Source organism: Pleurodeles waltl, chromosome 4_1 (assembly GCF_031143425.1).
Source record: "Pleurodeles waltl isolate 20211129_DDA chromosome 4_1, aPleWal1.hap1.20221129, whole genome shotgun sequence".
NCBI lineage: Eukaryota > Metazoa > Chordata > Amphibia > Caudata > Salamandridae > Pleurodeles > Pleurodeles waltl.
The window spans coordinates 193,279,681-193,302,667 of record NC_090442.1 but is presented as its reverse complement, the minus strand read 5'-3'; the positions used below and the strand labels follow the sequence as shown (position 1 = coordinate 193,302,667).

General features: G+C 46.1%; 1 protein-coding gene across 1 annotated transcript in view; it reads left to right on the top strand.

Annotated features, from left to right (window-relative positions):
- The window catches only part of CACNA1C (calcium voltage-gated channel subunit alpha1 C), a 1,395,795-nt gene that overhangs the window by 1,345,618 nt on the left and 27,190 nt on the right, over positions 1-22,987 (top strand). Inside the window, exon 48 of the mRNA XM_069228081.1 lies at positions 1,434-1,754. Within this exon, the coding sequence (XP_069084182.1) occupies positions 1,434-1,754 (321 nt within the window). The remainder of the gene's footprint in view (positions 1-1,433; positions 1,755-22,987) is intronic.

Below are 22,987 nucleotides of genomic sequence, written 5' to 3'. Positions count from 1 at the left end.
GGAACACATTTTCATCAGCCTCCCAGTATGCAATAATAGAAGGGGTAACATGTAGGTTGCATCACATACTCACAGTAGCAAGCAAGACTCCTGCTACCTTTTGTTACCATAAAGTTGGCAATAGAAACACTTATTCATCTATTTTGATGAACTTTGTCAAACGTCACAACAGATGACTGTAGACTCCATCTAAGTAGTTCCAGACACTAAAACTCATGTCAAGATACACTGCCATACTGACACAAACCCATGTTTCTGACCTTACATTAGATTTATACATGACTTAGGGCCCGATTTATTTGTTGGTGGAAAGGGAAATCCATTGCAACTGTGACTGAGATCCCTCCGAGCCAACATAATGGTCCACCCATCGGATTTAAATTTGGGCAGACCATAGTTTGACAATGGTGAAGACTACTCCGTCTCTGCCGGGTTCAAATTCCATCAGGTCGTCGGAGGTTTGGCTGTATGTCTGCCCACCTAATTTAGATGGGTGGACATGTAGTCGTTTTTCAGTGCCCGTCACCACCAGGAAAAAACTGGTGGTAAGGGGAACAGAAAAGTGCCCAATGTCTCTTCGCAATGGAAGAAACTCCTATGGGCAGGGGCATTTTTTTATTTTTATCAAAAAGATAATCCCGCTTTAGGATTTTCATATTTAAGGAGCCATCCGTCAGACTAAGAATGCTTTGTTAGGAACCGCTGTGATGGTGATTTCTGTGCATGCTTGAAATGTCAACTGGGCCAGCGAACATTTCAAAATGTGGCGGATGGCACCTGTTTCAGAGTGAAGCAGCAACCGCCAAAATATAAATCAGGCCCTTCATTTTTTGTAATGATAAAGTTCCCAAAGGCCTCACCAGACCCCGGTATCAGACTAATTTCATTCTTATAATTATAAATTAAGAAGTGGACAAAAGAAAGTGAATACAGTAAAATGTACCCCTTTCCCTGCAACAAGTAGTTAACCTGTTGTGCCGTTGACACAGACCTTTTTTGAGGATGTTGGCTTAGTGGCAGTCACTCAGAAGTCACTGCTTATCATCTCTAGAGATCCTCTGAGCCGGGAAGGCCCGGGCAGTCTCAATATAAAACAGTGTTTTCTACCACAGCTGCTAACTTGAAGAGCAAATCTTTGACACACCTAGCCCCCAAGATGTGTTTCCTATCATTACATTGTAATTGTCAGTCTCTGTGTGTCACACATTCTCTTATGGACAACAAGACTGATTAGATTCATCTCATTTAAATAAAAAATCCCTTCTTGGCTACTCTTTTCTTAGACTGAAACAAAACTCAGCTTGCATTGCTATTCCTGTAAGTGAATTTGCGGTTCTTGTGCATCATCTGAAAGAACTGTAAAGTACTGTGCCACACTTCAGAAAGTTTGCTTATGTCACAAGCTGCCTCTTTCCTGTCTTCTGTGCATGCAGGCATTAGCGGTAGCAGGACTGAGTCCCCTGCTACGGAGAAGCCATTCTCCGACAATGTTCTCCCGGCTGTGCTCCACGCCGCCGGCCACGCCCTGTAACCGCGGCCAGCCACAGCAGTCCATCCCAGCGCTGCGGCTTGATGGGGTGGAGTCCAGTGAAAAGCTCAACAACAGCTTCCCGTCCATAAACTGCAGCTCCTGGTATTCCGACAGCACGCACTGCCACGCTCGGAGAACTAGGCCGCTGTCCCTCACAGTCCCCAGCCAAACTCGAGAGGGTGGGCGACAGTTCCACGGTAGTGCTGGCAGCCTCGTTGAAGCGGTAAGAGACCTGAACTGTGTGTTTATTAATTGCTGTTTTTGCCGTGTATGTGACTATTTCGTAACAGACCCCTCAACACCACACCAGAAACAGTACCACGTGATGTGGCAAATATGGTTCCGGTCGCCCATGTGACTGAGCGCCATTTCTTCTAGGAGCACTCTGTAGACAAAGACCCGGCAGACGTGTGTTTTGCAGTACGGTTTCGCCCGTATTTAGCAATCCGCTATATATAATTATATGCAGCGCTCCCCATGCTGAAGTGAGTTACCCTGACAGGGTTATCTAACTCCTAACACTCCTTATCTGAATAGGCGTAACTCGTTGGAGAGAGGGAAATCTGCTGGTTCTCCATTTCTCTGAAGAGTATTGTAGGAAGTTGGCTCTGTATGTGCTATTTCAAAGTAAGGAATAGCATGCACAGAGTCCAAGGGTTCCCCTTAGAGGTAAGATAGTGGCAAAAAGAGATAATACTAATGCTCTATTTTGTGGTAGTGTGGTCGAGCAGTAGGCTTATCAAAGGAGTAGTGTTAAGTATTTGTTGTACATACACACAGGCAATAAATGAGGAACACACACTCAGAGGCAAATCCAGCCAATAGGTTTTGTTATAGAAAAATATCTTTTCTTAGTTTATTTTAAGAACCACAGGTTCAAATTCTACATGTAATATCTCATTTGAAAGGTATTGCAGGTAAGTACTTTAGGAACTTTGAATCATTACATTAGCATGTATACTTTTTACATAAAACACAATAAGCTGTTTTAAAAGTGGACACTACAATTTTCACAGTTCCTGGGGGAGGTAAGTTTTTGTTAGTTTTGTCAGGTAAGTAAATCACTTACAAGTCTCAGGTTTGGGTCCAAGGTAGCCCACCGTTGGGGGTTCAGAGCAACCCCAAAGTTACCACACCAGCAGGTCAGGGCCGGTCAGGTGCAGAGGTCAAAGAGGTGCCCAAAACGCATAGGCTTCAATGGAGAGAAGGGGGTGCCCCGGTTCCAGTCTGCCAGCAGGTAAGTACCTACGTCTTCGGAGGGCAGACCAGGGGGATTTTGTAGGGCACCGGGGGGGACACAAGTCAGCACAAAAAGTACACCCTCAGCAGCGCGGGGGCGGCCGGGTGCAGTGTGCAAACAAGCGTTGGGTTCTCTGTAGATTTCAATGAGAGATCAAGGGATCTCTTCAGCGGTGCAGGCAGGCAAGGGGGGGGCTCCTCGGGGTAGCCACCACCTGGGCAAGGGAGAGGGCCTCCTGGGGGTCACTCCTGCACAGGAGTTCCGTTCCTTTAGGTGCTGGGGGCTGCGGGTGCAGGGTCTTTTCCAGCCGTCGGGAAATGGAGTTCAGGCAGTCGCGGTCAGGGGGGAGCCTCGGGATTCCCTCTGCAGGCGTCGCTGTGGGGGCTCAGGGGGGACAACTTTGGTTACTCACGGTCTCGGAGTCGCCGGAGGGTCCTCCCTGAGGTGTTGGTTCTCCACCAGTCGAGTCGGGGTCGCCGGGTGCAGTGTTGCAAGTCTCACGCTTCTTGCGGGGAGTTGCAGGGGTCTTTAAATCTGCTCCTTGAAACAAAGTTGCAGTTCTTTTGGAGCAGTGCCGCTGTCCTCGGGAGTTTCTTGTCTTTCTTGAAGCAGGGCAGTCTTCAGAGGATTCAGAGGTCGCTGGTCCCTTGGAAAGCGTCGCTGGAGCAGGGTTCTTTGGAAGGCAGGAGACAGGCCGGTAGGACTGGGGCCAAAGCAGTTGGTGTCTTCTGTTCTTCCTCTGCAGGGGCTTTTCAGCTCGGCAGTCTTCTTCTTCTTGTAGTTTCAGGAATCTAAATTCTTAGGTTCAGGGGAGCCCTTAAATACTAAATTTAAGGGCGTGTTTAGGTCTGGGGGGTTAGTAGCCAATGGCTACTAGCCCTGAGGGTGGGTACACCCTCTTTGTGCCTCCTCCCAAGGGGAGGGGGTCACATCCCTAATCCTATTGGGGAATCCTCCATCTGCAAGATGGAGGATTTCTGAAAGTTAGAGTCACTTCAGCTCAGGACACCTTAGGGGCTGTCCTGACTGGCCAGTGACTCCTCCTTGTTATTCTCATTATCTTCTCCGGCCTTGCCGCCAAAAGTGGGGGCCGTGGCCGGAGGGGGCGGGCAACTCCACTAGCTGGAGTGTCCTGCGGTGCTGGCACAAAGGGGTGAGCCTTTGAGGCTCACCGCCAGGTGTGACAGCTCCTGCCTGGGGGAGGTGTTAGCATCTCCACCCAGTGCAGGCTTTGTTACTGGCCTCAGAGTGACAAAGGCACTCTCCCCATGGGGCCAGCAACATGTCTCAGTTGTGGCAGGCTGCTGGAACTAGTCAGCCTACACAGATAGTCGGTTAAGGTTTCAGGGGGCACCTCTAAGGTGCCCTCTGGGGTGTATTTCACAATAAAATGTACACTGGCATCAGTGTGCATTTATTGTGCTGAGAAGTTTGATACCAAACTTCCCAGTTTTCAGTGTAGCCATTATGGTGCTGTGGAGTCCGTGTTTGACAGACTCCCAGACCATATACTCTTATGGCTACCCTGCACTTACAATGTCTAAGGTTTGGCTTAGACACTGTAGGGGCACAGTACTCATGCACTGGTGCCCTCACCTATGGTATAGTGCACCCTGCCTTAGGGCTGTAAGGCCTACTAGAGGGGTGACTTATCTATACTGCATAGGCAGTGTGAGGTTGGCATGGCACCCTGAGGGGAGTGCCATGTCGACGTACTCGTTTTGTTCTCACCAGCACACACAAGCTGGCAAGCAGTCTGTCTGTGCTGAGTGAGGGGTCCCCAGGGTGGCATAAGATATGCTGCAGCCCTTGGAGACCTTCCCTGGCATCAGGGCCCTTGGTACCAGGGGTACCAGTTACAAGGGACTTACCTGGATGCCAGGGTGTGCCAATTGTGGAATCAAAAGTACAGGTTAGGGAAAGAACACTGGTGCTGGGGTCTGGTTAGCAGGCCTCAGCACACTTTCAATTCAAAACATAGCATCAGCAAAGGCAAAAAGTCAGGGGGTAACCATGCCAAGGAGGCATTTCCTTACACAACCCCCCCACCCCCCAAACGAAAGAGGATGAGACTAACCTTTCCCAAGAGAGTCTTCATTTTCTAAGTGGAAGAACATGGAAAGGCCATCTGCATTGGCATGGGCAGTCCCAGGTCTGTGTTCCACTATAAAGTCCATTGCCTGTAGGGAGATGGACCACCACAACAGTTTTGGATTTTCACCTTTCATTTGCATCTGCCATCTGAGAGGTCTGTGGTCAGTCTGAACTAGGAAGTGAGTACCAAAGAGGTATGGTCTCAGCTTCTTCAGGGACCAAACCACAGCAAAGGCCTCCCTCTCAATGGCACTCCAACGCTGCTCCCTGGGGAGTAACCTCCTGCTAATGAAAGCAACAGGCTGGTCAAGGCCATCATCATTTGTTTGGGACAAAACTGCCCCTATCCCATGTTCAGAGGCATCTGTCTGCACAATGAACTGCTTGGAGTAATCTGGAGCTTTTAGAACTGGTGCTGTGCACATTGCTTGTTTCAGGGTGTCAAAGGCCTGTTGGCATTCTACAGTCCAGTTTACTTTCTTGGGCATTTTCTTGGAGGTGAGTTCTGTGAGGGCTGTCACAATGGATCCATATCCCTTCACAAACCTCCTATAGTACCCAGTCAAGCCAAGGAATGCCCTGACTTGAGTCTGGGTTTTTGGAGCTGCCCAGTCCAGAATAGTCTGGATCTTAGGCTGGAGTGGCTGAACTTGGCCTCCACCTACAAGGTGTCCCAAGTAAACCACAGTTCCCTGCCCTATCTGGCATTTGGATGCCTTGATAGAGAGGCCTGCAGATTGCAGAGCCTTCAAAACCTTCTTCAGGTGGACCAGGTGATCCTGCCAGTTGGAGCTAAAGACAGCAATATCGTCAAGATAAGCTGCACTGAAGGACTCCAAGCCAGCAAGGACTTGATTCACCAACCTTTGGAAGGGTGCAGGGGCATTCTTTAAACCAAAGGGCATAACAGTGAACTGATAATGCCCATCAGGTGTGGAGAATGCTGTCTTTTCTTTTGCTCCAGGGGCCATTTTGATTTGCCAGTACCCTGCTGTTAAGTCAAAGGTACTTAAGAATTTGGCAGCCCCTAATTTATCAATCGGCTCATCAGCTCTAGGAATGGGATGGGCATCTGTCTTGGTGACAGAGTTAAGTCCTCTGTAGTCCACACAAAACCTCATCTCTCTCTTTCCATCTTTGGTGTGAGGTTTGGGGACTAAGACCACTGGGCTAGCCCAGGGGCTGTCAGAGTACTCAATTACTCCCAATTCCAGCATCTTGTGGACTTCCACCTTGATGCTCTCCTTAACTTGATCAGACTGTCTGAATATTTTGTTTTTGACAGGCATGCTGTCTCCTGTGTCCACATCATGGGTACACAGGTGTGTCTGACCAGGGGTTAGGGAAAAGAGCTCAGCAAACTGTTGCAGGACCTTCCTACAGTCAGCTTGCTGTTGGCCAGAGAGGGTGTCTGAATAGATCACTCCATCTACTGAGCCATCTTTAGGGTCTGATGACAGAAGATCAGGGAGAGGCTCACTCTCAGCTTCCTGATCCTCATCTGTTACCATTAACAGATTCACATCAGCCCTGTCATGGAAGAGCTTAAGGCGGTTCACATGGATCACCCTCTTGGGGCTCCTGCTTGTGCCCAGGTCTGCCAGGTAGGTGACCTGACTCTTCCTCTCTAGCACTGGGTAAGGGCCACTCCATTTGTCCTGAAGTGCCCTGGGAGCCACAGGCTCCAAAACCCAGACTTTCTGCCCTGGTTGAAATTCAACCAGTGCAGCCTTTTGGTCATACCAACACTTCTGGAGCTGTTGGCTGGCCTCAAGGTTTTTGCTTGCCATTTCCATGTACTCTGCCATCCTTGAGCGAAGGCCAAGTACATAGTCCACTATGTCTTGTTTAGGCTCATGAAGAGGTCTCTCCCAGCCTTCTTTCACAAGAGCTAGTGGTCCCCTTACAGGGTGGCCAAACAGAAGTTCAAAGGGTGAGAACCCTACTCCCTTCTGAGGCACCTCTCTGTAAGCGAAAAGCAGACATGGCAAGAGGACATCCCATCTCCTTTTGAGTTTTTCTGGGAGCCCCATGATCATGCCCTTTAATGTCTTGTTGAATCTTTCAACAAGGCCATTAGTTTGTGGATGATAGGGTGTAGTGAATTTATAAGTCACTCCACACTCATTCCACATGTGTTTTAGGTATGCTGACATGAAGTTGGTACCTCTGTCAGACACCACCTCCTTAGGGAAGCCCACTCTGGAAAAGATACCAATGAGGGCATTGGCTACTGCAAGGGCAGTAGTCGACCTAAGGGGAATAGCTTCAGGATACCTAGTAGCATGATCCACTACTACTAGGATGGACATATTTCCTGAGGCTGTGGGAGGTTCCAGTGGACCCACTATGTCCACACCCACTCTTTCAAAGGGGACCCCCACCACTGGAAGTGGAATGAGGGGGGCCTTTGGATGTCCACCTGTCTTACCACTGGCTTGACAGGTGGGACAGGAGGTGCAAAACTCCTTAACCTTCTGGGACATGTTGGGCCAGTAGAAGTGGTTGACTAACCTCTCCCACGTCTTGGTTTGTCCCAAATGCCCAGCAAGGGGAATATCATGGGCTAAGGTCAGAATAAACTCTCTGAACCCCTGAGGCACTACCACTCTCCTAGTGGCACCAGGTTTGGGATCTCTTGCCTCAGCGTACAGGAGTCCATCTTCCCAATAGACCCTATGTGTTCCATTTTTCTTGCCTTTGGACTCTTCAGCAGCTTGCTGCCTAAGGCCTTCAAGAGAGGGACAGGTTTCTTGTCCCTTACACAACTCTTCCCTTGAGGGTCCCCCTGGGCCCAAGAGCGCAACCTGATAAGGTTCCAGCTCCATAGGCTCAGTTCCCTCAGAGGGCAGAACTTCTTCCTGAGAAGAGAGGCTCTCTTTTTCTTGTTGTGTTGCAGCTGGTTGCCCAGCTGACTTTCCTTTTCTCTTGGTAGGCTGGGCCTTTCTTCCAGACTCCAGCTCTACTTTTTCACCCTGTGCCTTGCACTGTGCCCTTGTTTTGACACACACCAGTTCAGGGATACCCAGCATGGCTGCATGGGTTTTCAGTTCTACCTCAGCCCATGCTGAGGACTCCAGGTCATTTCCAAGCAAACAGTCTACTGGGATATTTGAGGAGACCACCACCTGTTTCAGGCCATTGACCCCTCCCCACTCTAAAGTTACCATTGCCATGGGATGTACTTTAGTTTGATTGTCAGCATTGGTGACTGGATAGGTTTGTCCAGTCAGGTATTGGCCAGGGGAAACCAGTTTCTCTGTCACCATAGTGACACTGGCACCTGTATCCCTCAGGCCCTCTACACTTGTCCCATTAATTAAGAGCTGCTGCCTGTATCTTTGCATGTTAGGGGGCCAGGCAGCCAGTGTGGCTAAATCCACCCCACCCTCAGAGACTAATGTAGCTTCAGTGTGACACCTGATTTGCTCTGGGCACACTGTTGATCCCACTTGGAGACTGGCCATTCCAGTTTTAGCTGGAGTGGAGTTAGAAGTGGTATCTTTCTTGGGACAGGCCTTGTCTCCAGTTTGGTGTCCAGACTGACTACAGCTACGACACCAGGCCTTTTTGGGATCAAAGTTTTTACCCTTGTACCCAGGATTGTTTTGTGAAGAGGCTCTGGGCCCACCCTCCTGTGCAGGTTTTTGGGGGCCTGTAGAAGACTCTTTACTATTTTTGTTTTTGGCTGTCTCACCACCCTTCACCTGGGGAGGTTTTGTGACCCCTTTCTTTTGGTCACCCCCTGTGGAAGTTTTGGACACCCTAGTCTTGACCCAATGGTCCGCCTTCTTTCCCAATTCTTGGGGAGAAATTGGTCCTAGGTCCATCAGATCCTGATGCAGTTTATCATTGAAACAATTACTTAATAGGTGTTCTTTCACAAATAAATTGTACAGCCCATCATAATTACTTACACCACTGCCTTGAATCCAACCATCTAGTGTTTTTACTGAGTAGTCTACAAAGTCAACCCAGGTCTGGCTCGAGGATTTTTGAGCCCCCCTGAATCTAATCCTATACTCCTCAGTGGAGAATCCAAAGCCCTCAATCAGGGTACCCTTCATGAGGTCATAAGATTCTGCATCTTTTCCAGAGAGTGTGAGGAGTCTATCCCTACACTTTCCTGTGAACATTTCCCAAAGGAGAGCACCCCAGTGAGATTTGTTCACTTTTCTGGTTACACAAGCCCTCTCAAAAGCTGTGAACCATTTGGTGATGTCATCACCATCTTCATATTTAGTTACAATCCCTTTAGGGATTTTCAACATGTCAGGAGAATCTCTGACCCTATTTATGTTGCTGCCACCATTGATGGGTCCTAGGCCCATCTCTTGTCTTTCCCTTTCTATGGCTAGGATCTGTCTTTCCAAAGCCAATCTTTTGGCCATCCTGGCTAACTGGATGTCCTCTTCACTGGAGTTATCCTCAGTGATTTCAGAGAGGTTGGTCCCTCCTGTGAGGGAACCAGCATCTCTGACTATGATTTGTGGAGTCAGGGCTTGAGAGGCCCTGTCTTCCCTAGATAGGACTGGTAGGGGGGAATCACCCTCCAAGTCACTGTCATCATCCTCTGTGTTGTCATCCTCCGAGGGGTTGGCTCTTTCAAACTCTGCCAAAAGCTCCTGGAGCTGTAGTTTGGAAGGTCTGGGCCCCATTACTATTTTCTTTAGTTTACAGAGTGACCGTAGCTCCCTCATCTTAAGATGGAGGTAAGGTGTGGTGTCGAGTTCCACCACATTCATCTCTGCACTAGACATTATGCTTCTAAAAGTTGGAATACTTTTAAAGAATCTAAAACTAGTTCTAGGTTCTAATTCAAACTTTTCACAAACTTTTTAAACACTAAAAGAAATGCTAAACAGAGACTAACACAAGGCCCTAGCAGGACTTTTAAGAATTTTGAAAAATTTCAAATTGCAAAAACAATTTCTAATGACAATTTTTGGAATTTGTCGTGTGATCAGGTATTGGCTGAGTAGTCCAGCAAATGCAAAGTCTTGTACCCCACCGCTGATCCACCAATGTAGGAAGTTGGCTCTGTATGTGCTATTTCAAAGTAAGGAATAGCATGCACAGAGTCCAAGGGTTCCCCTTAGAGGTAAGATAGTGGCAAAAATAGATAATACTAATGCTCTATTTTGTGGTAGTGTGGTCGAGCAGTAGGCTTATCAAAGGAGTAGTGTTAAGCATTTGTTGTACATACACACAGGCAATAAATGAGGAACACACACTCAGAGACAAATCCAGCCAATAGGTTTTGTTATAGAGAAATATATTTTCTTAGTTTATTTTAAGAACCACAGGTTCAAATTCTACATGTAATATCTCATTTGAAAGGTATTGCAGGTAAGTACTTTAGGAACTTTGAATCATTACATTAGCATGTATACTTTTTACATAAAACACAATAAGCTGTTTTAAAAGTGGACACAGTGCAATTTTCACAGTTCCTGGGGGAGGTAAGTTTTTGTTAGTTTTTTCAGGTAAGTAAATCACTTACAAGTCTCAGGTTTGGGTCCAAGGTAGCCCACCGTTGGGGGTTCAGAGCAACCCCAAAGTTACCACACCAGCAGCTCAGGGCCGGTCAGGTGCAGAGGTCAAAGAGGTGCCCAAAACGCATAGGCTTCAATGGAGAGAAGGGGGTGCCCCGGTTCCGGTCTGCCAGCAGGTAAGTACCCGCGTCTTCGGAGGGCAGACCAGGGGGGTTTTGTAGGGCACCGGGGGGGACACAAGTCAGCACAAAAAGTACACCCTCAGCAGCTCGGGGGCAGCCGGGTGCAGTGTGCAAACAAGCGTTGGGTTCTCTGTAGATTTCAATGAGAGATCAAGGGATCTCTTCAGCGGTGCAGGCAGGCAAGGGGGGGGCTCCTCGGGGTAGCCACCACCTGGGCAAGGGAGAGGGCCTCCTGGGGGTCACTCCTGCACAGGAGTTCCGTTCCTTTAGGTGCTGGGGGCTGCGGGTGCAGGTTCTTTTTCAGCCGTCAGGAAATGGAGTTCAGGCAGTCGCGGTCTCGGAGTCGCCGGAGGGTCCTCCCTGAGGTGTTGGTTCTCCACCAGTCGAGTCGGGGTCGCCGGGTGCAGTGTTGCAAGTCTCACGCTTCTTGCGGGGAGTTGCAGGGGTCTTTAAATCTGCTCCTTGAAACAAAGTTGCAGTTCTTTTGGAGCAGTGCCGCTGTCCTCGGGAGTTTCTTGTCTTTCTTGAAGCAGGGCAGTCCTCAGAGGATTCAGAGGTCGCTGGTCCCTTGGAAAGCGTCGCTGGAGCAGGGTTCTTTGGAAGGCAGGAGACAGGCCGGTAGGACTGGGGCCAAAGCAGTTGGTGTCTTCTGTTCTTCCTCTGCAGGGGTTTTTCAGCTCGGCAGTCTTCTTCTTCTTGTAGTTTCAGGAATCTAAATTCTTAGGTTCAGGGGAGCCCTTAAATACTAAATTTAAGGGCGTGTTTAGGTCTGGGGGGTTAGTAGCCAATGGCTACTAGCCCTGAGGGTGGGTACACCCTCTTTGTGCCTCCTCCCAAGGGAAGGGGGTCACATCCCTAATCCTATTGGGGAATCCTCCATCTGCAAGATGGAGGATTTCTGAAAGTTAGAGTCACTTCAGCTCAGGACACCTTAGGGGCTGTCCTGACTGGCCAGTGACTCCTCCTTGTTATTCTCATTATCTTCTCCGGCCTTGCCGCCAAAAGTGGGGGCCGTGGCCGGAGGGGGCGGGCAACTCCACTAGCTGGAGTGTCCTGCGGTGCTGGCACAAAGGGGTGAGCCTTTGAGGCTCACCGCCAGGTGTGACAGCTCCTGCCTGGGGGAGGTGTTAGCATCTCCACCCAGTGCAGGCTTTGTTACTGGCCTCAGAGTGACAAAGGCACTCTCCCCATGGGGCCAGCAACATGTCTCGGTTGTGGCAGGCTGCTGGAACTAGTCAGCCTGCACAGATAGTCGGTTAAGGTTTCAGGGGGCACCTCTAAGGTGCCCTCTGGGGTGTATTTCACAATAAAATGTACACTGGCATCAGTGTGCATTTATTGTGCTGAGAAGTTTGATACCAAACTTCCCAGTTTTCAGTGAAGCCATTATGGTGCTGTGGAGTCCGTGTTTGACAGACTCCCAGACCATATACTCTTATGGCTACCCTGCACTTACAATGTCTAAGGTTTGGCTTAGACACTGTAGGGGCACAGTACTCATGCACTGGTGCCCTCACCTATGGTATAGTGCACCCTGCCTTAGGGCTGTAAGGCCTACTAGAGGAGTGACTTATCTATACTGCATAGGCAGTGTGAGGTTGGCATGGCACCCTGAGGGGAGTGCCATGTCGACTTACTCGTTTTGTTCTCACCAGCACACACAAGCTGGCAAGCAGTGTGTCTGTGCTGAGTGAGGGGTCCCCAGGGTGGCATAAGATATGCTGCAGCCCTTAGAGACCTTCCCTGGCATCAGGGCCCTTGGTACCAGGGGTACCAGTTACAAGGGACTTACCTGGATGCCAGGGTGTGCCAATTGTGGAATCAAAAGTACAGGTTAGGGAAAGAACACTGATGCTGGGGTCTGGTTAGCAGGCCTCAGCACACTTTCAATTCAAAACATAGCATCAGCAAAGGCAAAAAGTCAGGGGGTAACCATGCCAAGGAGGCATTTCCTTACAAGTATGCTCCATATTTTGTCTCTTAGGGTTTAGGAGATCTGCCTGGGTCAGGGTGTGCCCCTCAAGATTTGGGTTTGACAACAAAACAAAATGGAAGTGTTTACAGCACCTTCCAAAACGATGGGCCAGTACCAGGAAAAGATGTCCTTGTTTTCCCATGATGATTCTGCAAAAACTATCCTAGGGGAAGTAAAATGAAGTGCAGAGTAATGGGAGGACCTGGGAGGGCCGTATCTTTCACCAGCATTGGTTATTTCATAGATTCACATGTTTCAGTAATTAGCCTATCCTCAGGCTATGAAACACTCGTAGTCTGTGTTCAAAAATCAGCATGCATATACACTTAAGTGTTACACAGGGACAGGAGATTTACTAGAGGCAGCAGAATGATAGCAGACTTTGCATACCTGGACCAGAAAGCAGCACTTCTCTGGCCTTCATGCTGAGCATGCGTAGAAACGTATTCCTCTTTGCTGGTGGCGGTCGTCCAGACTGGTGATCCACTACTTGTACAGAGAGTTGGCCCAGGAGGGTGACCGACAAGTCATGGAAGTGTATTGGAGATGGATGTCAAACAGGGGGTTGTTCATGTGCTTTAAAGATGCCATTCCTCACAATGAGTCCAAACGGCTAGCCTAAAGTGTACCCCTATACAAGATATTTGTCATCCCAGAGTTTTTGTCTACACAAAACAAAAAAAAGGAAGGTGCTATCCTATTCACCGTGATGCCACTTACTACTTTGACCATCCATAAAAAGTTAGATGTGACACAACACATTTGTTTCCCTATTTTTCATAGCGTTTATTGCCCACTAGTTTATCTTTTCGTCTCTGAATTATACACTACTTTTCAGCTGGACTTGTGTCTGGAATTTTAGTTTTGTAAGACCTGTGCTGACCTCTTGCTCCAACCTGATTCAGGGTGGTTTTGGTACCTTGCGTTTTAACTCATGTAATATTTATCAACATCAATCACGTTATCCAGATTGTCAAGATTTTTTCTGTCCTTTGTGGCTTTTCCTCGCAGCTGCAACTTTCTTAAGGATGCGTGTGATACATTGCATGTGTATACTAAGTGCATTGTGGCACAGTGGCTACTTGGAGTAGTCACTGTTTCTGCAGATACTCATGTAGGACACTGGAGAGACTTTCATAGCATCAAGCCCTTGACAGTAGGTAAATCTGCTTTAGCTATATCCTATTGGTAGAGTATCAACTTCATTACGTGGCTCAAGCTCCAGCAAGAAAAGTTGAGAAACGCAAAGCTCAATTTCTTTCAGAGTGTCCATGGGTCAGATTTTCTACTGCACGTAAAGTGTGAGTGAATCCAACAGACCTCGTCTACCAGTGCCTACATTTTAGCTATTTTTTATAACATTTTTAGTTTCCCCTGCCATCTCAAATTCATCTTTGGAGAAGGAAAGATGCTGTCAGGCTTTTTTCTTTTTTTTTCCCTTATCAGGATGACTGACTCTATGCCAAATAAATCCCTTTTTAGGGCTTGTAGCTCCTATGGAAAAAATAAAAGTGTAAGTGAAGATCCTTGTAATCAGTGTATTTACTGAGAACATCCAGATTGTAACCTCAAAAATCATTGATCACACATTCTCTGCTAAGGCAATCAAAGACCGTGCGGAGAAGGAATCTGACGCGAAACACAAACGTCCCTCCTCACAGCCTGTCTCTTTGTTCAAGGGATCCTTTGAGCTTGCTTCTTAAGTTCAAACATTTTGTTCACCAGTGTCATATCTGACTAAAATGCTGATATCAGCTATGCCTTTACCAATAGTTCATCACCAGCCCTCCCTCACAAACATACCCACAAGACATTTTCAGAAAGGTGGGTCACTGCCAATTCTTTGTCAAATCATCAGTTCCACTCTTCTTGAGCTGGTTCTTTAGCATTTGTTGCCCTTCCATTGCCTCTTCTACTGTTGATACCTACAGTAGCCTCACCAGCTTTGGACTTCTCCGTTTCTTACCATGTGGCTGCTGCATCTGGATCAGCTCATGCAGTGGCTTTGGGTCTGTCCATTTTGAAGCTGTAGGTTCTTTCATCGTTGGTTGCGGCTTCGTCAACTGCACAATTCGTGGTCTCTCAGTGGCATTTGGGTCATCTACTCTCTCTACGTCTCCAGTCCCAACAGTGATGCCCAAAATGTTCTCCTACAGGAACCGCCTTCAATTCAGGAGGTAGAAGTGGAGGATGACAAAATGGCATCACAATTTATCCAAGGGGAGGATGATGAGAAAGAAATTGAAGCTTTCTTTACAGACAACAATGACCAAGAATACGGTAACAAGGGAACCACTGGCTCCCTTGACTTGAACAGTTGTTTTTCGACACAAAGACTGACCCCAATGAAGAAGAAAACATTAGTCAGAGATGCATATTATCTTGAACCCTCCTTTTGCCTCATTATACAGGCAACAGGCAATATGACAATACTCATCCACCAATAGGTCAATACACCCACTGGCTTTACGTTAATCATAGTTCAGGTTGTCTAGCAATTATATCTAGCTCCAGTGCCCTTTTCCGTGCTGGCACAGTGTTACATCTGTGACAAGAATCATGTCACAATCTTACCAAAGGTTGCATGAATTTGACAAATGTAGGAGTACTCATTGGGCTTCAGTTAAGAAAGTTCCTGGAAAATAGTGCTCAGTAAGCACTGAGCACAAACGCTGCACAGACTGCTCTGGTGTCTTGACAATTGCGATGTCCTGAGAGGTGTCCGCATTTCGCTTGGTATTTCGAAAGTTGCACTTGTGAAAGTTAGCAACAGGGTCTTGGAATCCAGCATAGAATAGAGGTTGTCAAACTTAGGTTTCTTCTTCTATCTCCAAATAAATGCCATTACATTCTAAAAAGGGGTGTCAATGTCCCTTATTACCAACCTTTCTCACAATGGTGCATAAACCATAGAACATTTTTTGAGATTTCAAATCGAAGATGTAGTTTAGCTTTTCTGGTGATGTCAGTTCCTGTGTAATCATACAGTTACGAGGAGAGTCTATTTGTTTTTGTCACATTCTTTCCCCCTTGCTACTATTTTGTCCAAGATTCCCAGTTCAGCTGATTAATCTTCTGGATTTATTCACCCAGATTCTTGCTTGGCTCTTATCTCTTTCCTGATGTGAGGAGTTTGGTCCCTTGCCAACTTGTATACTTCTAATCATTAGCTTCAAACATGAGGTCTAAGATTTCCAAGAAAGTTTTTTCCCCTTTTTTAGGTTTTCATCCTCTCTGAAATCCTCCTACGGAGATATTTGACAACTTTCACATGTACTGTTCTGTGCAAGGTGACACCACAGTGACTTGGATCAGTTGTCTTTTCCTCAAAAAATTAAGGCCACTCAGTAGACCATTTCAGTTTGCAGTTCGTATCACACTGTTATGTCACACAGTTACCCCAATTGACACCTCTGTTGACACAACAAGTCGTTCTGCAACCAGCTAATCCTCCAATTCCACAAACGACTGCATCTGGAGCAAGTAGGTTCTCAGCATCAACCTTTGAAGCCAGGAGTGCATGTTCCACCTTCTCCTCCTGTTTGAGCTTGACCCTGACAGCAGTTGTGATCATGGTGAAGGATAAAATATTTATTATGATTGATATAGGGATCACTTGCTGTCTGCCTAGCTAAGACACTGTCCTTTAAAGAGAGTGATTGGATGCTTGCATCGTTACAGATGTTGGTTCTTTCCACAGCCTTCTGGAGAGAGCCTCTCAGGAATGTAGTTCACCCATCTCCTCCATACAGATTTCAGTTTGAAGGAGAAAGCATGTATGGGCATTTTGGCCATGTTTATGGAAGGCCTTCTTTGGGGGGGAAGTATTGTTCGATGGAATATTCCAAATTTATCTATGGTCAACTTCTTTTGATAGAAAAAACATTTGAGGATACAGACTCCTCTGCTGCTTCTGTCATGAAGAGTTTCAGTAATTTCAGCCATTGCCCAGATCAGATTTTCTTGCACTGTAGCATCAAGGAGGGTTGCAAATGGGATTTGATGTGCAAATAGCTCAGTGCCCTGGCAGCTGCCTCGGTGAACTTTGCAAATGCTTCAGCAATTTTCTTGTCATATGATGGACAGTTCTGGCTGATGTTTCTTCATTCTGAAAGATCCTGCCTGAAAAAAAACAGTATCTGGGAAAAAGTTGTTCTTAAAGAAGATACACTGACTTTGTCAGCCTTAATAGATACATCACTGGATAGCAAACTTCTGACGTATAAACAATAATATAGCCCTTCATTGCTGTGAATGGTTAAAATGTACTGTGTTCTGTGCAGCTGGTAAGATCGAATCATGGATTTGCCATCTGTAGGAGAAAACTTCTATTGAATAAACACCTTACACCTCATACACCTTACAATCAAGACAGGCACAGAAGTAGCTAGGTTCCTCTTACAATCAGCCTCAATGGCAGCACAGGGTACAGAACAAGGGGCCAGATGTACAAAGCTATTTAGCATTTCTTAACGGTCCAAATTGCTATTTCGGACCATCAAGAAATGTTAAATGGGCTTTTGAGTTGTACAAAGTCCTTTAGGAAATTGCAACATATGCTTTCTACCCAGTAAAATCCGCATTTTGCGATCCCCAAATAGGAAATCGTATATAGGTATTTCCTATTTGCAATTTCCAAAGCACACGTACAAAGCGTTTCGTAAATGCGAATTGGTCATTTAAGAAATGCTATTACCATCAATTCCAAGTCGATGGTAACCATGTGCAATTTTAAAAAAAGTACCCAAAGATGCTTTCTTCAAAAGTGCAATAGAGCACACACATGTCCCTAGAGCGTATGTGTGCTCTACATGTGCACCACTATTTTTGGGGTGCATCACGGGGGAGCTATTGACCATAACCATCCTTGATTTTGCATTTTCCAAATAGTGTTTTTTTTAATAGGAAATCGCTATTTGGGAAATGCACAATCGGCCCATTGGAACAAATGCCAGGGGATTTCCTAATTGCGATTCCTACTCTATAGGAATCTATATTAGGAAATTGGTAAATTCATACATATCATTTTGCATCTCCTAAATAGTGATTTCTATGGAGTCGCTATTTAGAAAATGCAAAATTGCATTTTGATACACCTGGCCCATGAAGTATGTAAAAATACACTAGACCTACAGCTTGTGTGAACACAGATCCAGCACTTGGCAGACTGAGAGGGACACCTCTGCTGTGGTGGAAAACCTGGCAAACTTTAGCTGTATGGAGAGATCCCGATTGTCTCAATGCTGTACCTCTTTTCACAGGCAAAATTCTATTTTAAGCCTGACTGGCAGAGACTGGCCTTCAACCGGTAATGGCAGTGTTGGAAAAAGTTGGGAAAATGTCATGGCTGAACGCACACAAAGACATTTCTTGCATGTTCATGTTGCAGTCCGGAGGGCACAGGAACCTTAAATCCTTCGTAACAGGATTCTGAAATGAGAGAGAATGACCTTTAGGCTCCTGCGCATCCAAATTTGTCACTGAGAAGTTAGCCATTGCTTGGATCATAAAAACTATGACACCAATTCAGGAATCAATCACCTCCTGCAGGTGACTCCTTTTGCCAGTCATGGGTAGAGTAGCACTATCTAAGGGATCGTGTTACCCCAGCTCCTATATCATTTTGTAACTATGTCAGTAATCATTTACCCATGCACACTGAAAGAATTAAACTAATTATTTAGGACACATACAGAAGTGGAGTTCTCCACAAACTCTAACTTCCAATAACTGAACGGACTCCTGGAGCTTGATTACCAGTTGTGCAGTTTAGCTGCTCAGTTGTAGTGGGTGACAGGATGGTTTTCGCCGAACAAAGCCAACAAGTTTAAAATCCTATAAAAAGAACTGCAATGAGTGACCGCAGCCGAGGCCCTGTTCTGAAATGATTGCTCATTCCACACAAACCGCAAAATAATACGATAAGTAAGATACTATTGGAAGAGGTGCCTTAGAAAGACAGAAACTAAGATTGCTGATGCACCAGCCCTTCACTTATGGTGCCTCTCAGAGTCTCACATCAGAAGAGTCCCACTTTGTGGATAGTGTAGGGGTTCTCACACATAGAGGATCTATACTATAACATTGTACTGCAAGATTTCACCAGTTTAACACTAACTCCAGGCATTCTATTTTAAAGCATAACTCGTTCTTAGGACTGCCTGGTTACCTCTGTGATGGGAAACAGCTGAGCCGCTGTCACATTAGCACTAAACTTGGAACTGACTTCAAGGGAGACAAGGAAACAGGTTGAAGTCATGACTATGCAACATCTGCATAACTAGAACATCTATCTAGGCCTAATGGTCAGACCTACGTTGACATTTTCAGAATGCACATTCAGTGATTAAGCCTTTTTATTAGCCTAAAAGAAAGATAATTATGTCATGCTCATCTCCATGTGGCGGGTAGAACTAGCAAAATGTGGAAAGGCTGATAATATCCCAAATGTAATCTAAAGCAATAAGGCTATCCCAATTTTCCACTTTAGAAACAATATTATTAAATTTAACCCCGAAATCTGGAGTACCTTTTTGCAGTATTGTGGTGTTTGGCAGTCAGAACTGAAGTATTTGATTTGTTACGGGAATTATGTGGTTATCGTGTTCCACGACAGGGACCCCGTGACTTTTGGTCACTGGGATGAACAGTGACCCATACACATAAAACTGTGGACTTGTAAAATCTATTATTTGATTAAGTTTTATTCAGTTATATCTTGTACATCTTTTTGTAAGGCCAACACAAAACTATTCTTGTAATGTTATTATTCATGTTACTGCAAGATGATTGTATGATTTCCTTGCACTACTGGAAATCAATAAAAACTAGATTTTAAAAAGTCTTGCCAAACAAGAAGAGGGCAAAGTTTTCATGGTTACTGAACCAAAACTTGTGAGTCTGACTCCCTCAATTATTCTGCTTCCCATTTGACCTTGCCGGTGGTAGGCAGGATTTGGCACCACCTTCTAGACGGGCAGGAGATGATATTGGACAGAAGGGTGCTCAATGTCATACATTACAGACACCCTGGAATTCACACAGTGACAGCCTCAAAACGGTCCACATCTAGAAGGTCACAAGCACCTGCAGTAACTGAAAGACAAGATTTTAAAACTTACTCCAAAAAGTGCCATGGAGTCAGTGCACAGACATCAAGATTTGTATTCCAGGTTCTTCTTGCCAATACATAAATCCGGGGGGTGGTGCTCAATATTGGATCTTCTCAATCCCAGTAAGTTTCTGAAGAAACGGGGCTCCCTCGTGGTCACTCTTCTGTTGCTCCTTCCTTTCCTCAAGCAAAGGGATTTCTTGGCATCTACCAATTTAAATATTTGCATATGTCCATCTATCCATGTCAAAGGCAATACCAACCCTTCATGGTAGACTGCCAACAATACCAATTCAAGGCACTACCATTCAGACTGAAGTCTCCTTCTTTCATTTTTTCATCAAATGCATGACACTTGTGGCAATGTACCTGCGAAAGTGAGAGTTAGCATTACACCCATTTGTAGACATTTGGTTACTAAAGATGCATTCACTAAAACAAATACAGCAAGCCGCTCAGTCTCTCACTTCACCTATGTCATCTTGGTGCCTCACTCTCAAAGTCCATTTGTCATCAAATAATAGATGTGGTGTTACTAAGAGTCATCATAAGAAGGAGGAATGACACACGCTGATGCCTTTTGCCGCTCATATTCAGTTTTGACAAACAGAAAACTAAAAACACAGGTAGGCTGTATGTCTTCCAGCATTCAACTCTCTTCACTTTGTCACCTTTGCATTGTAACCAGTTCATGTCCAAATAAACATGCAGTATCAACAGGCTGACAGGGCCTGAGACAACAGTGTCATAGTCACACTACATCTTCACTACATTCGCAACATCTTTGAAGGCCAGATGCTGTTTCCGACCATTACTCATTTATTCTCACAACGAATCACTTCCTAGTGGGATAAGGAGTTATTTTCCAAGACTTATATGTCACTGGCTTATGCACTCGAGCAAATGCCACTCTCCACAACAACCTATTGGAGCTCGGGTGGTCTGATTACCCCTCAAATCCCTCTCCACATTTGCTGGTAACTCTCAAGTAATGATGCTCGCAGACAGTATGGTACCCATGTATTGCAACTGGTACCCATGTCCTGCATCTGGAAGCATTGGTGAATGAGTTCACTCCAGCTGTCTCTGGTTCTGAGCATCTTTGGCACTGGGTTCTCAAGTTCAGAGTTGGCATGTCAGCTTAACAGGGCCCTGGAATCGACAACATAAGGGTAGATGTCTTGGCCAGGAAGCACACAAGCATCCACAAATGCGTGGTTCACAGTAGACAGCATCTCCTGGTTCTATCACTGGGGAACTTTGTAAAGTCTTCTGTACACAAAAGGCCTTGGGATAGTGGGCAAAGCTAGTACAACCACCTGTTCTCTTCTAGCAGCATCTCTGTCTTTTATCTCGGGGCCAAATTCTTCACCACAGCCTACAATCACTTTACCTGAAAACTAGGCTGCTCAGGACGTTGGTTTTCTCGGCCTGCAAGAGCAGTGTTAGCCAATGCTCAGGTGGCCAGGCCGCTGATGTCATGAAACAGAATGGTTTTATTGAGGACACAATCTAGCAACTTTGATCCACGATCAGTGTCTAAACATCACTTTCTGCCCTACTTTGTCCATGGGTACAGATCAGGAACTAGAATCTTCTATTCTGTCTGCCATTTTCAGGTATTTGTGTAGGTAGAATTGCTTGTATTATTTTCCAAAATATTCAATGAACAGAGAAGGAACTTACAAAGTAAGGACTCTCTAAAAGGTTTCCACAAATTACAATGCTTGACCTATCATGGTAACCTAAAGCAATGTTGTTAATTTTAAAAAATGGCTCCTTTCCAGCCCATTCACAGGGTTTCCATTAATCATATTTCTTTTAAAATTGATTTCTTAATCACCATCATCTGTCAGGTGGATTTGCGAGAGTCAAGTTTTATCAATCAAAGAACCTTACCTGCATTTCTTTAGGGATGAAGGATGAAGATTTACTTGTAAAGCACCATCTTCATTTCACCTACCTTCATGCCTCTGGCCATGTACGGCGGCTAAAAGGCTGTTCCAATCTTTTGACATTAAAAGATGTATGAAAACGGAGCAGAGGATGCCAAAGAGCTAAGCAACAAGAGGTTGGCTTATGCCATAGGCTCTAGGAGCAATATTTAACATGATGCAATATAAGCAGCTGAAATACTGTGGAAGTCACTCTTTGAAGCTGTGAAGAACAGAGTCTGTTTTTCGACAGCAGAGTGAATTCAGAGGCCAGTCCCAGTTGGCATAGTGGCAAGACTGAGTACGTGGGCCACACACACTGCGGGGACCTGGACTGTGGGCCACAGCTCTCTGCAAGCAAAAGGAGACAAATGGAAGCTGAGCAGCGTGAGGAGGCATGGTAATAGCCAAACCACTGTGCATTGAGAAACTGCAGCATCCACTGGCTTGGCCAGGCAGGTTGTTGCTGTGACCACAAAGGTAACAACTGTAAGCCGGGAGGTGCCCTGGCATTTGCCTTGGGCAGCCAGACCCAGTTGTGGCAGGTGTGGGAGACCCAGGTAAAACAGATGTTGTGAGCAGGTGGCCCTTTGCAGAGTGGAGCAACTGGGCCCCAAACGACAGTAGAGAAGGGGCCTGGCAGCCATGCTAACTCTGATACTTGGACCAGGCCTGTCAGTGTTGCTGCACCCATCAGCAACCTCAATACGACAGGGCTAAACTGGGAGTCACATTATAAACATGGGAGGTCTGCACCAGTGCTGCTGAGGAAGGAGCTGCTGTCCGCAAGTGACTGGTCACCAGGGCTGCGTCATGCTTGCTGCGACCAGTGGATGTTTAGAAGCCCAACTGCTTGGCTAAGGTAATAGCAGTTTACCAGACCCCCCCCCCAATTCTTCATTTGGACCTCCCCAACCAATCGTGCTTTGTCCAAGGATACGTTAACCTGGAGCGTAGCTTGGTCATTAAGATTGGGGGTGGGGTGACCTTCAGCTTTCCCAGCTGTCACACTGGGATATATTGTTAAAACACATTCTATGAGAAGCAGGGCACGGGGGAGGGGGCTAAAGTGGCGGTGAAAAGATAGAGGGGAGTGGATTGTTAGGGTCACTTAAAACACCAGATATTTCAAAATATTCCACATTTATTTAGGCCTTTAAAACATAGAGTGTGTGAGTGTTTTTTGAGTCAGCGTGGGCCTGTAAAGATCCCAGGTGAATTCAGAAACACTTCATCAGACCTGACTGAAAGCTCTTGTACCCAACTACTTACTACAGAATAATTTTTTAGGAGGGTGTAACACCCCAAACTCCTCCACTGAAGCTGCGCCCCTGACGTTAACCACTTTTAACATAGACACAACCCTATTGGCAGCAGCGCTCTTCATTGATGCTGATAAAGCATTTGATTCCCTCAAGTGGCTAT